The sequence below is a fragment of the Populus alba genome, chromosome 9 (assembly GCF_005239225.2).
Source record: "Populus alba chromosome 9, ASM523922v2, whole genome shotgun sequence".
Lineage (NCBI taxonomy): Eukaryota > Viridiplantae > Streptophyta > Magnoliopsida > Malpighiales > Salicaceae > Populus > Populus alba.
This window is the reverse complement of record NC_133292.1, coordinates 9,891,103-9,904,980: the sequence shown is the minus strand read 5'-3', so window position 1 is coordinate 9,904,980 and position 13,878 is coordinate 9,891,103. Positions and strand designations below refer to the sequence as shown.

Genomic DNA, 13,878 nt, shown 5'->3' with positions numbered 1-13,878 from the left:
GATGCAAGTATTCCGAAACAAATAAAGTAACAGAAGGAACAGGCTATTTAAACCCTCATTATATTTTTTGAATTTTTTTTACAATAAGATAATTTGTTTTACAAATCTTATAGTATAAATTTTGCAGGTTAATATGATTTTTGTATTTTTTTAAACTATGATATAAATTAAAATATCTTGAATATATTAGCTCGCGTGGTAAATAAGTATGCTTCCACTGTGAATTTATTTACAGAATCATCATCTTGTTATTTTTGGATTTAAAATTAAAAAAAAATGCACCAATCGTGATCTGTTTAAACATGACTGAAAAATAAAGAGTATTCATTTAATGGATTTAACTCAAGTTTGTTATATAAACATTTGTATGAATGATTTCAACGGTTTTTCTTTCGTCATAAACAGTGAACGTGAAAATTACAATGATAATTTTAACGGATCTGTTAACTATTTTAGACGGAAGAATCACATTGAAAACTAATTCAATCAATCGATGAGGGGTATAGATGCTCACACCGTAATATATAAGGGACACCTATGTACTTATCCCAAAAAATTGCTATGTAAATATAAGAGGAGTGAAGCCCATTTCGTTTCACTCTAACAGAAAAAGAAAAGAAAAAATAGAAATTACATCGACAGATGCTCACGCACGCGCGCGCTTATATTTTCTTTCACTTCGGCGGTACCCCGCGTCTACCGTGCTTTTGGATTTTCTTTCCTTTTTCTCCTTCCCCCCATTGAAAACGAAAGAGAGAGAGAGAGGGAGAGCAGAGAAATCAAAAGCTAGAAGCAAGCGGTTTTTTTAGCTCCTAGTCTCACCCGCCTCCTCTCTCTCTCGCCATCTGTTTTCCTCATCTTCACTCTAGCACCAACAAAAGCCACTCTCATTTTCACCAAATCCCTAATTTTCTCAATGTTTTTGCTATTCTGTTATTGAGAAGTGAAAGAAAGTTAGGGTTTCAAGCCATCAAGACTTCTGTGATTCACTCTGAGATCAGCTACTCACTTACTCAAAATGTTGCATTCTATCTTATCTGCGTATATTGCACGTTCCTCTGTTCTCTTTTCTTCTTTCAATTCCCCTGTAATTTTAACTCTTTTATTTTTTTTTAATCTGTTGTTAGTGTTATGGATTTTATTTTGTCTTGTTTTAGTTAGTTTAGTTTAGTTTATTTTGATATAGAATTATATAAATCATATTTTAGGCTTTAAGTTCTTAAGTTGATATGGTTTTTTTGACATGCAATTTTTTCTTTTAACATGTTATCAGAGTTTTGTTAACTAAGAGGTCATGAATTGAAATCTCACCACTCCTATTCTATTTCATAAAAATTAAGCACAAGAAATTGTACCCAAAATAGACATATTTTTTTAGATTTCTAGTGAATTTTATTAACTGGTAATATGCGTAAAAACTGTGAAATTTACTGTTCTTTATTTTACCTTCCAGTGTATGTTTTTGGATCATTAATTTTTTTTGATAGATCGAAGAGGTCGTATTATTTGTTTTTTTAGTTTAGCATTTCAGACTTAATATTTTTGGTTTTTGTTATAGATTTCCAAATTTTAACTGTTTAGGTAAAAATTGTGAAGTTTACTGTTATTGATTTTTCTTTGTAATATATTATTTACGGATTATCTATTAAATTCCTTTATCATCTAGGGATTATTTATTAAATTAATTAATTTGGATGTATTGAAGTGAACGTGTTATTTGCCAGTTTCAGGGTTTACAGCTCTACCCAAAAAAGGTGAGCGTGCAGTGCAGGTTAAGAGGCGTTCTTTTTTGAGATTTTCCTGTGATTTTCATTCGACCATTTTTGGGGATTCTATGGCAAACCTTTCCAATGGAAATGTGAATACGCAGCAGCCTGATCGTCGAAGGACTTATCAAGTGGTCGTGGCTGCCACTAAGGACATGGGTATCGGGAAAGATGGGAAGCAACCATGGAAATTGCCTTCGGATGTTAAGTTTTTTAAGGATGTGACCTTGACCACGTCGGATCTTGGGAAGAAGAATGCGGTTATAATGGGAAGGAAGACCTGGGAAAGTATTCCACTTGAGCATAGGCCTTTTCCTGGCCGGCTTAATGTTGTTTTGACTCGTTCTGGAAGTTTTGATATTGCTACTGCTGAGAATGTTGTGATTTGTGGAAGCATGGGTTCAGCCTTGGAGTTATTGGCCGCGTCTCCTTATTTTCTGTCGATTGAGAAAGTGTTTGTTATTGGAGGTGGTCAGATATTAAGGTTTGTGCTCTGAAAAGTTGGATTAGTTTATGGATGATTTTTTTTCTTGTATTGATCATGTTTTAATGCAGGGAATCTTTGAATGCGCCTGGATGTGATGCTATCCACATTACAGAAATTGAGATGGATTTTGATTGTGATACTTTTATCCCTGCAATTGATACCTCTGTATTTCAGCCTTGGTGCTCTTCTTTTCCCAAGATGGAAAATGACATACGATATTGCTTTACAACTTATGTTCGAGTGAGGAGTTCTGCAATCGAGTCCCATAGTCAAAATAATGGTGTGAGCTCTGATGGTAATTCAGAAAACAGTAAGTTTGAGGTAAAAAAGTTCTCGTTCCTTCCCAAGATGGTTTTTGAGAGACACGAGGAGTATTTGTATCTCAGACTGGTTCAGGACATCATCACTGATGGCAACTTGAAGGATGGCAGGACAGGAACTGGTACTTTATCAAAATTTGGTTGCCAGGTAACATCAACCCTTGATTGCTTGCATTTCTGTCTTTGCTTCTTAAAGTATGAGTCCATGCAATTACAATTTTTTTAGTTAATTATGATTGCAAATTGATCAATTTATTCCATTTGATCCACAGATGCGGTTCAATCTGCGCAAAACTTTTCCGTTTCTTACAACAAAGGTATGTTTATTTTCATTATTACTTGTTATTATTTCTGTAACCAAATTAGTTCTTCTGTATACATTTACTTCTTTCTTTCTCACTAATCTGGATTCACTCATGCTTCACTATGAAGTCAACTTAAAAAGAAAAAGAGCCATTTATTTATCGCATTTGTAAGTTGACACAAACTGTTTCAATTTGTGTTTAGAAAGTATTGTGGCGAGGTGTTGTTGAAGAGCTCTTGTGGTTCATCAGTGGTTCAACAGATGCCAAGGTAATCATATCTTAGTTGTATGATTTATTTTCCATTTTTTCCTATCAGTCTTCTATGTTTTGATGGGATTGGATGGGAGGTATCAGTTTTTATTGGTCACCAGTTGTTTTAGAAACTTTACCATGTGATTGGCGCTGCAAAGTGACTGATGTATTATTCTTCCCATCTTGCTTTAGAGTATGATATTTATGATTATTTAGCTGCATGTAGGAATCTCAGGGTTGCAAGATTTGCTATTTGGCATGTATTATTTGTTTCTGCTACAGCGTCCAGCTGACTGTCAAATACTGTTGTGTATCATATGAAAGTCACTGTATTTGCGTGAGGTCTCTATAATAGTCCTTGAAGACTTTCTCTAATGTTAGTTGTAGATGACAGAATATAGCTGGATGAAACCCATTTCTAAATGTTGCTACCATGAACAGGTCCTTCAGGAAAAGGGTATTCACATATGGGATGGCAATGCATCCAGAGATTATCTTGACAGGCACATATTAGCTTTTAGTTTCCTTTATTTCTGTTTATTTTTATATTTTAACCACTGCTCATATATGCAGTTTTTAAATGGTATTTTTAATTGTAATAGCAGTGTTGGGTTAAAGGACAGAGAGGAGGGTGACTTGGGACCATTCTATGGGTTCCAGTGGAGACACTTTGGTGCTAGGTTCGTGGAATTTCCTTTATGAAAGTTTAGCTGTAGGATCATGCAAGAAAGAGTATCAGGCTAATTGTGTTGCATACATGCTACATGTTTTTTAGGTATACTGATATGCATGCCGACTACACTGGCCAAGGATTCGATCAGTTGTTAGATGTTATTGAAAAGATCAGGAATAATCCAAATGATCGTCGAATTGTACTCTCAGCTTGGAATCCTTCTGATCTCAAATTGATGGTGCTTCCACCTTGCCATATGTTTGTTCAGGTTTGAATTAACTTTGTGTTTCTACTTTCTAAATCATTTCCTTTATTGACAATTAATCCAGATATTTTATTTTTCAGTTCTATGTAGCCAATGGAGAATTGTCATGCCAAATGTACCAGCGTTCTGCTGACATGGGCCTTGGTGTACCCTTCAACATTGCATCTTATGCTCTCTTGACAAGCATCATTGCTCATGTCTGTGGTATGTCTTTGCAATCCTACCATTAATTTACAAACATGCTCGTTGAATTGCTAGGGTGTTTAATGTTCTAGATGTGCATGTTTAGGCATTTGAAAGGGTGATATGAGTGAACTGACACCCACAAAAGTCAATGGACGCATGACATTTGATTTACTGGTCTTTAAATTGTTAGTTTGGTTGATAACACATGGAAACGATCAGTGAACTGATGATTTAATGGACAAAAGGAGACCTCTGCTGATGGATCTGGTGGCATATTATTGTCAAGGACACCACTTTTTGGACCTTTGCAAATTCAAATTGATGAAAGAGATTTTTTATAACAATGATATTAGCGAACTTGCATACCTTGATGGAAAGATCTGAAGGACTCAGTTATAGTCATATTAAAGGGGGATATTTTGTGCTTTTTTGGTTTCAAGCACTAGACTTTTACCATTATACCGGTCTGCTCTAGAAAAATAGATTATTCATATGATAGTTTTAATCTCTTAGCATTGCAATTGCTTGTCTTCAGAATCTGTATGTCTTTACTCTTGTCATGTGCAGATCTCCTTCCAGGCGATTTCATTCATGTGATTGGTGATGCTCATGTTTATCATGCTCATATCAGGCCTCTGCAGGAGCAGCTTCATAAACTGCCAAAGCCTTTCCCTGTAAGTATAATAGCAGAACTCATGCTATTGTGCTAATCCATGTGCTAATTCACCTCAAATTATTTTGCTACATGTTTTCTTCCATTCTCTGTGCTATTTTATTACATTCTGTTACCTACTTCATGCAGATTTTGAAGATCAATTCTGAGAAGAAAGACATTGATTCTTTTGTGGCGGCTGATTTTGAACTCATAGGCTATGATCCTCACCAGAAAATTGAAATGAAAATGGCTGTATAGAGAGCTCCATTAAAGATTAAGTGAAATTAGAGACTCTGATCCCTCGGCAATATATGCTCATAGTTTTGTGGCAAGAACATATATGTTGCAATTTTCCTCTCTTTCGTCTTTTAAAGGTACGAGTGCTTTTTATATGCTGAACGGTATGAGTGCTTTTTATATGCTGAACTTTGCTTTGCCTTAGCTAAGTTCTGTATGCCAATCAATATAGATATGTGGTTTGTGTCGATCTATAACAGTCCATGCCCGGCATACCTGCCACATAGAATTTCTCTGCTGGTTGCCTCTTACTTGATGATATGGTCATGTAACTTGGTATCATTTAGTAGAACCTCTTAGTAAGGCTGGTATACCTCATGGGTGATGTGAAAACAGTAAATGGTGCACCTGAAAGAGTTGGCCACCTGGTGATTTAGGGCCTTTGAGGATCTCTGGAGGGCTGGTGAAGGAAAGAACAGTAGCAACCTCTACAAGGCATTAATTATTCTAGGCACTAAACTATTAGGTGAATTTTTTTTTTCCTTTTTTCTCCCTGTTAGATTGAAGTTCGAGTGCTATCCTTTAGATTAAGGATTTATGGTTCTTGATTAGTGCTTGGGGAAACTTATAATAATATTTATACCGCAAAATTATCAACAAAATCTTGGATCTGAAGCTTTGGTTTCTTTGTAATGTTTCAGGCACCGATGTGGGAGGCTCATCATGCTATAGAGTGTGAAATGAATGTCAAATAAAAATGTGGTAGTTTGGGATATACTTCAAAGCTAATGCTTACATAGTGAGAATCCTTTAGTTCCACTCCTAGTCGTGGTTCCAAGGTGATTTAGGATCTGTATTTTTTTTTTTCATTTAACAAGTGTTCTTGTTTTCTTTTTCATGGATCCATCACTTAACCGCAACAATTCTCGACCGTGCTTTTGTTTTTGGTTTTTGAAGTGGATTGGAATTTGGACAGCTATTTTCCTTTGCTATTTGGTGAATTTGGTGTTAAGTCCCGAATTATCGGGAGTAAAGAAAAGATTATGAAAGTAAATATTCCTGAACTTATTGCTGGTTCTACTCCTACTGCATTTTTACTTGTAATATATGTAAAAATTGTTAGTTAAATTGATTAGTTTGAATAAAACTTGACTCTTGTTTTTTTATCAATATCAAGAATTAACGGAATAAAATTAAAAGATTTCCAATTAGAGCAAAACTAGAAGCAGCATGATTCTAACGAGATCCGATAGTAAAGGTACAGAGTAATGTATTTACTACCGCAAGTCATGAAAGAAGACATTCTTATCTGATATCATGTGGGGACAGGATTGTCAGATTCTTAAAACCTAGGAACAAGTTTAGGAGCAATTTTACTGGCACACGTGTCGCCCTGTTCCATCTAGGAGGCCTATTTAATGCGTCCGTTAAAACATGTTGTGTTGTTTAAGGAAATAACAACTATAAATTGAGACAATGTTTTAAAGCTTGCTATGAACGAAGGGTTGCCAGAAATTCTTTATTGAAGGATTAGAATTTTTTTATGGCTAGTGGCTCATAATTTTTTATTGACAAATGCATGAAGGGTTGCAAGAAATTGGTCTAACAACCTCTACTGTCATCTATGCCAGTTAAAAATAGAATACACCACTCATATTCTTTGAGATTGTCAAACAGCTAGCAACACATGAAAACATTACTACAACAACACAACATGGATGATTTTTCAGTGCAAGCTTAACACCGTGGCTTCTCAACAACTTATCTAGTAAAGTTATCACTACGAACGGATGGAAATGGTTTGTAATTTTTGGGGTAGCAATGTAGAGCATTTGAAAAGAGTGAAATAATTTAATTTTTAGGCATAAAAAACAACCCACAGACAGTATAGTTACAACTATTAAATGGATGCTAACAAATATTGAGCATGCAAAGTTTGCTCATACGGATCAAAGTGCATGGACTGGATAAAATTAAATGTGGATGCTTATAGCAAAGGCAACCCAGGAATCGTTGGAGCAGGAGGTATCCTAAGAGACAACTTGTGTACATGGTGTAAGGGTTTTGCTATTAATACAGGTATTTGTTCATCAGTCAAGGTAGAATTGTGGGTTTTTATCATTAATTTGGAAGTAGCGTGGTCTCTTGGGCTTAAATGGGTCATTTTAGAATGGATTCTTCATTGATAGTTTAGCTAATTACAATGCCAACAGTTAAGATAGATACAAATTATATCCTAGTTATAAAAGCACAAGAGCTTATAGCCAAGGACTGGGAGGTTTGAATTTAGCACGTATTCAGAGAGGCTAACGCAGTAACAAATTGGTTAGCAAATTATGGCCTTCCTAGAAACCCAATTAGTTGAGATAATTAGAGTATTCGGATCCACCATCAGGGTTGTTTTTAATCTTGTACTATGATTTTATTTGATCCATTCTTCATTTAATATAGTTTTTTTCTCGGGCTTTTAGCCTTGATTTTCAAAAAAAAAAAAAAAAAAAGCTTGCTTTGAAGGAGTACGAGCATGGAAGCAATTGAGGATTTTGGATTAGGGTTTCAGGACGTGATGGACTATGATCATGTCCATGTTTGCTCTTGCTCCATGCTGTCCATATTTTGGTTGCTAGTAAAACTAAGCTTGAAACTAGGTTTATCATCGGGTAATTGTTTGATTAATCAACATCTAAAAATGACAGGGAATCTTCTGATGGGATAAGTCCCAAGAAGCTGTTTTCAGGGAAGCGGTAGTGAGTAATCGAAGCAAACAGAAAAGAAATCGAAACCTAAAATGACTCCATGTTCCTAGGACGATAACAAGTCCTTATTAGCAAGCACATTAAATTACTGGATCTTTACCACTGCTCCCCTATTCCTACCCTCCTCTTTCACAACTTCACCATTTTCACCATCTGGCTCTTGTGCACCTTCCTCTTTTTTCACAACTTCACCATTGTTCCCGTCAAGCTCTTGTGCAAGTTTTCCCTCTGCTGTTCCTGATTCTCCATTGCTATCTTTGTTTCCGTCCTCTCTCTTCAATCTTTTGCTCTTATCCTCGAGGAACTCAATAAGACCTGTTATAGCACTCTCTGGCTCCTCGTATCTCAGCAGTTGCTCACCTACTTCTGCGGGGGTAACCCTTGCTTTCTCTACTAGCGCTTCGACACAAGGGAAAAGTGGGTGCTCTGTAAACCCAAGGTAGTTGGAGGCCAGCAATTTGAATCCACATGGAGTGCAGTAGGACATGTGAATGTGCACATCCATACGACCAGGTCGCAACAAAGCAGGATCAAGTCTTTCTTTGTGATTGGTAGTGAATATTATGATTCGTTCATCCCCACAGCTTGACCATAATCCATCCACAAAGTTGAGCAATCCTGATAGGGTCACCTGATACTATACAAAATTATATCTGTCAAGAATGAGAAACGCTGCAAGCTTCATTAAAATAGCAATAAAAGCTTTTGTGTTTTGATTATTCTCATCTATTTATCAGATCCCCGTATGGGGACCTTTAGTCATATGCATGGAAATTGTTTGCTTGAAGAGAATATCTGGTATATAACTCATTGCCTGAGACATAACTCCATATCACACAACTCCTGTATCCAACTAGTCATAGGCTGGAAAGAAAGTGTGAGCCAGTAATCTAATACCATGCCACTCTTGACTTGGAACAAGGAAAAGGTCAACGATGTTTCATTAGTATACCAAGTAATCTCATCATAATATGGATTTTATCAAATCCTCCTCAGTGCTAAAATATAGTTTCTGAACGCAAAATAAAATCGAGAGGAATAATTACCTGGTTTACTTGGTTATATGCTGGATTATGTCGAGAAGGCATCATTGCTCTGGCTTGTGCAAGCCTGTCCTGTAATTCAATGGAACAGTCGATGTCCTCCACCACAAGTACGGACTTATTCTCAGTTGAGATCAACAAATTTCTAAGCTCAGAATTGGTCCTAAGATCAGTCAATTCCAGATCATAAATATCATAATTAAGATAGTTAGCTATTGCAGCAATCAAGCTCGACTTTCCAGTCCCTGGTGGACCAAACAGTAAGTACCCACGTTTCCATGCCTTGCCTACCCTCCTATAGAACTCCCTTCTCTTCACAAACCTCTCAAGATCCTCCATGATCACCCTCTTCCCTTCCATATCCATTGCTAACGTATCGAATGTAGCAGGATGATGAAGATTCACTGACTGCCAAACACCCCCTCTCCTTCCCGACATCCTGTCAGGGGTCAGCGTGAAAAGCTTCAAACTCTTCTTCTCCTCTTTCATTTCTTTTGATTTTTTAATCACGTGCTTTAAATAAACATCAATAACCATATCCCTATGCTTCTTGTGAAAACTTAACTCAAAGAACTTATCCTCAGATTTTGGCATAGAATTAAAATTATCAGGGCTTGGAATATATTTTATTGGCACTTGTTTTGAGATGAACTTCCATTTCAGAGTAACCCCATTGAAGGTATCAACAATTTCTTGGTTTCTGTCTAAAGAGAATGAGAACTTACTCTCTTTCTTCGTCAGTGAGATCTTGAGTTTCTTTGCATCCGGAGGAATTATGGGCTCAAGATAGAGCTCTGCGGCTTTGAAGAGATTGTTGTGGTTAAGGTTGTCATATTCTTCAATAACTAAAGTGAACTCCGAAGAAAATGAGTTGATCATGGTTTTGAGTTTGTAGAAGATGTAGCTTTCGAACTCATAAGGAAGATACTCCTTAACAAGGGAGCGGAAGAGCACAATTGTGGCAGCAGCTGAGGCTGCTGCAGAGATCATAGTCTTAGCGGAGGGTATTTGGGTGGCTGAGCTGCTGGGAAACATGGTTTTAGGCCTCCAAAAGATTTGTGGGGTTGAAGGGCTCTTAGCGTTTCTAATGTTGGAGGATTTCTGGTGTTTAGCTTGTTGCTTTCAGATCATTTGGCAAATGCTATCGAGGAGACTCTCTGATTATTATAATGCAAAATCTGAGAGTAGGAATGGTGTTTGAGAAGTGCAGTGGAAAGAGTGACAAGTGAATGACGGTGTTTTTGATGGTAGACTCCTTGTCATCACAGTTATTAAACCCGATCGGTGTTGACCCGATTAAAAAGCTGAGTTCCGAGTTTTATAAATTAATTTAACTTAATTTAGATCAATTCATTAAAAATAAAAAAAAATAAAAATTTTAATACCTTATATAAAAAAATAAAAATATATATATGTAAATACATACTATACATATTATAAATAAATAAGTTTAAAAAAATATTTTAAAAAGTTTTTTATTCATATTAAAAAGATATTATGTTAAACTTTTAAGATAAAATATTTAAACAATTTTTTTTATTTCACATTAAAAAACACAATTTTTTTCTTGTTAAGATAAAATACATATATTAATGGATTTTAAATCTCAGAATTAAAGTATTTTAAATAAAATTTTTTTTATATTTTACATTAAAAAAACATATATATATTTTTTTGAAAATATAAAATATATATATTAATAGGTTTTAAATTTTATATTTTAAAAAAAAACTAGATCTAACCTGGGTCATGCCCATACTATTCAAGTCCCGTTAAATTAACCGAGTTCGGCTAAGTCGTTGCACTGGCCGGCCTATAGAAATTAACATGCGAAAACAACTGCAACTTTCGTCGAATACTTTAAGCCCCAGAAGACTTTGTGTTGCTCTGCCCCCTACTCCTGCCAACGACTTAGCGAACTGACCAGGTCGTCAAGGAGTTAGGTATTCTATGCTCACTCTTGCACATTGTGAGTGAACAACACGCTCTAATTCTCACTTGTTGATGGGGAATTGACAAGCTGCCCGACTGCTTGGTGTTTTTCACGTTCTGTTGTCGAGTGTGGAGTTAGGGTTTTTGGTTCTTGATTTGTTGTTGCTACGAAGTTTCTTGCAAACTTGCTAGTTTCTCTTCTGATGGAGTCACTTTGAAGCCTGATTGCTGTTTATGGTGTTTCTAGGATTGTGGTTTTTAAATTTTATTTTATTTTATATTTTTAGATTGTTTTGATATATTAATATTAAAAATAATTAAAAAAATTTATTTTAATATATTTTTTAAACCAAAAACACTTTAAATTACCATCATCATCACCATCGTAATTCCAAACATATGCTTATTTAGTTAAAAAAAAGCGTAAAAGAAGCATTGGTCGATGCAAAGTGATCCACAGAAACTGCAGAGAAATAGAAATATAGAGACTGAAGCAAACTGACAGAAAAAAGATAGTATTTTGATATAAAAAATATCACTGGCAGATTCCTTGTTTTTTAAGTGTTTTTATTTAAAATTTATTGAAATAATATTTTTTTATTTTTTAAAATTATTTTTAATATCCAAACAATAAAAAAAATTTAAACAAAAAAAATTAATTTTTTTAAAAACATGATCTTAACTAACATCTCAGTAAAATATGATATATACCACCATCAGGTGGCCCTGATCATCAAGGGACAATGCTACTTTATTACTTTATTGACTAACAACATTATGAGAATTTTTTTTAATTTTGATTTAGACATTCTAAAATGACAGAATTTGTTTGATTTAAAGACAAGTCCTGCATCAAGATCCTATTTTACTTGATTTAGATTTCTAGCATGGTTCATGTTCTAGCTAGTCCGCCATCATCAAGACACTGATCGGAATCGTTCAGAGCAGAGGAACTATGACCTGAACTTGCTGTTGTTTCTGTGGATTGTCTGATTATGCAGGAATCTCCGGCAACAAACCAAGGAGAGCCATTTAAAGTGGAGCTGATATTGACCATTTTTCTTTCATCAAAGCTTCTCTAACAAAATCATTAAATGAACCATATACAAATGATGCATCTCATAATTAAAGAGGAGCCATCTGGTAGAAGAATCTGACAGCGTACATACTATGCTGATCATGCTTAGTAATTATTTGGATATTTACTGTATTCTTTCAAAGGAACCACATTCTACCCAACGGATTCTCGTTGTGGTTGTAAACAAAATTCAATGACGAGAAATTGCCATGTATCATAGAAAAATGCATATCCTTCTTCACCCGTGTTTCAGCTGTACAGAAGCTATCAACTTTTTAGTAGAATGTAGTTTAACTAGTTATGTTTTAGATTTATATTTTAAAAATTATTAGTTTGAGTCCCATAAATTTAAGGGTTATTGAAGACTTACATGATTGTTAACTTTAGGACCTATGAAATTAGTCGAGGTACGCACAAACTGATCCAAACATCTACATTAATAATAATAATAAAAAAACATCAACCTTTCACTTTGAAACCAATAAGCTAGCCTCCTGTTCTAGAAAGCAAAGGTATAAAATCCAACCCAAGTGGATCACATGGAATCCAGTTAACTCAAGTTTGATAATTTGTTTTTAACAAAAACAAATACAATGTTATTTTATAAAAAAATTTAAAAGAAAAATCAACGAGTTGATTGATCATATTTTATCATATCAACTAAGATTGCGAGTCAACCAAATTTTTTAATCAAGCCACTTGGTTTTTTCCTTTATATATATATATATTTTTTTTTCAATCAAACTAGTTTAGGTTTCAAGTCAATTGAACAGGCTGGTCTGGTTTTACAACAGTGCTAGAGAGCTGTGAGACCATGTAGTATTCGAGATTAAGAAATTGACCATTAGATGGTGAGGAGGGAAGACTTACTGCTCCCCTTGATGTAGAAGCACTGGTGCTAGGCTTCTTCTGCATCCTGTTCTTTTTGGTGATTTTTGGCATCAATTCAGAGACCCCTACTGTCGCTTGACTTGTTTTTTTTTTTCTGGGGAAGATTTTGTAGTATTTGCATCGTTGTTTTCAACAATTTTGTTTTTTTCTCCACGAACATTGACTAATTAGTTTCTATCCTGGACATTGAAAATTCAAGTCTTCATGCGTCCAGAGGAATTATGGTTACGATGGTGATATTGATGAATGACCAGAGAGAATTCTAAGATAAAATTCATTAAGGTTTTGAGTTTTATTTTTTTTTAGCATTGTGATTGAAATTATGTTTGAGTATGTTTTAAAAATATATTTTGCTTGAAAAATATTAAATTAATACATTGTTAATTATTTTTCAGTGAGTTTAATGTGTTGATGTAAATATTAATAATAACAAATTAAAAATTTCTAACGGGCTAAAAGAAATCCAAGAAAGGTGACCTCTAGTGATAACCATGCTTAAAAAAGATTTTTAAAGTGTTGAGGGGAACTTAAAAGGAGTGACATATGGTTATACCCATACTTGAAAAGATATATAAAAGGCAAAGGGGACAAATCCATAGAAGATGGTTTTATAGCACCAAAAAAATCAAATTCATCTCTTAGAGAGTGGTCATACTTAGTGTGAGAGGTATGTGACCCCCCAAGATAGAATGAGGTATGAAAGACCTTAATTAAAGAAAGATCTGAAAAGTAGGAGGTCTGTAGCCCTAGAAGGTTTGTAACCTTTTTTGTGATGGTGTAGAGACTAGGAAACCTCTCACTGAAAAATAGTCAATGGTATGTGAGAGATATATAACCTCTCTATAATAGCATGAGGCATGAGAGCCCTCCGCTAGAGAGTGAAGCTAGTTCAAGATTGCATTCGAGAAAGGGGATTCAAGATCAACCCCTGATGAATTGATGAGAGATCTTTAGACATTACTTGAAGAATGTGTCAGTTCGTTATTGCACTGGAGAGTGAGGAATCCGAGATCAAACCCTGATGAATTTGTG

General features: G+C 35.0%; 2 protein-coding genes across 8 annotated transcripts; one reads left to right on the top strand and one right to left on the bottom strand.

The window, feature by feature from the left end:
• Positions 1–671: 671 nt before the first annotated feature.
• On the top strand, positions 672–6,125 carry LOC118058921 (bifunctional dihydrofolate reductase-thymidylate synthase). 7 transcript variants are annotated; one of them, XM_073411342.1, is made up of 12 exons: positions 672–1,041; positions 1,725–2,250; positions 2,322–2,721; positions 2,846–2,890; positions 3,081–3,146; positions 3,572–3,633; positions 3,733–3,810; positions 3,906–4,071; positions 4,149–4,272; positions 4,822–4,928; positions 5,057–5,283; positions 5,848–6,125. In XM_073411342.1, the coding sequence occupies exons 2-11, from the start codon at positions 1,835–1,837 to the stop codon at positions 5,165–5,167; spliced, it is 1,575 nt and encodes a 524-aa protein (XP_073267443.1). In that variant the 5' UTR covers positions 672–1,041; positions 1,725–1,834; the 3' UTR covers positions 5,168–5,283; positions 5,848–6,125. The 7 variants fall into 7 exon arrangements, with proteins under 7 accessions (XP_073267443.1, XP_073267442.1, XP_073267444.1 ...); XM_073411341.1 differs by having other exon boundaries at positions 672–1,048; positions 1,731–2,250; XM_073411343.1 differs by having other exon boundaries at positions 672–1,048.
• Positions 6,126–7,795: 1,670 nt separating this feature from the next.
• On the bottom strand, positions 7,796–10,208 carry LOC118058920 (AAA-ATPase At3g50940). Its single transcript, XM_035071710.2, has 2 exons — positions 8,949–10,208; positions 7,796–8,539 (listed from the first exon to the last, which is right to left on the bottom strand). The coding sequence occupies exons 1-2, from the start codon at positions 9,978–9,980 to the stop codon at positions 7,988–7,990; spliced, it is 1,584 nt and encodes a 527-aa protein (XP_034927601.1). The 5' UTR covers positions 9,981–10,208; the 3' UTR covers positions 7,796–7,987.
• Positions 10,209–13,878: the final 3,670 nt, after the last annotated feature.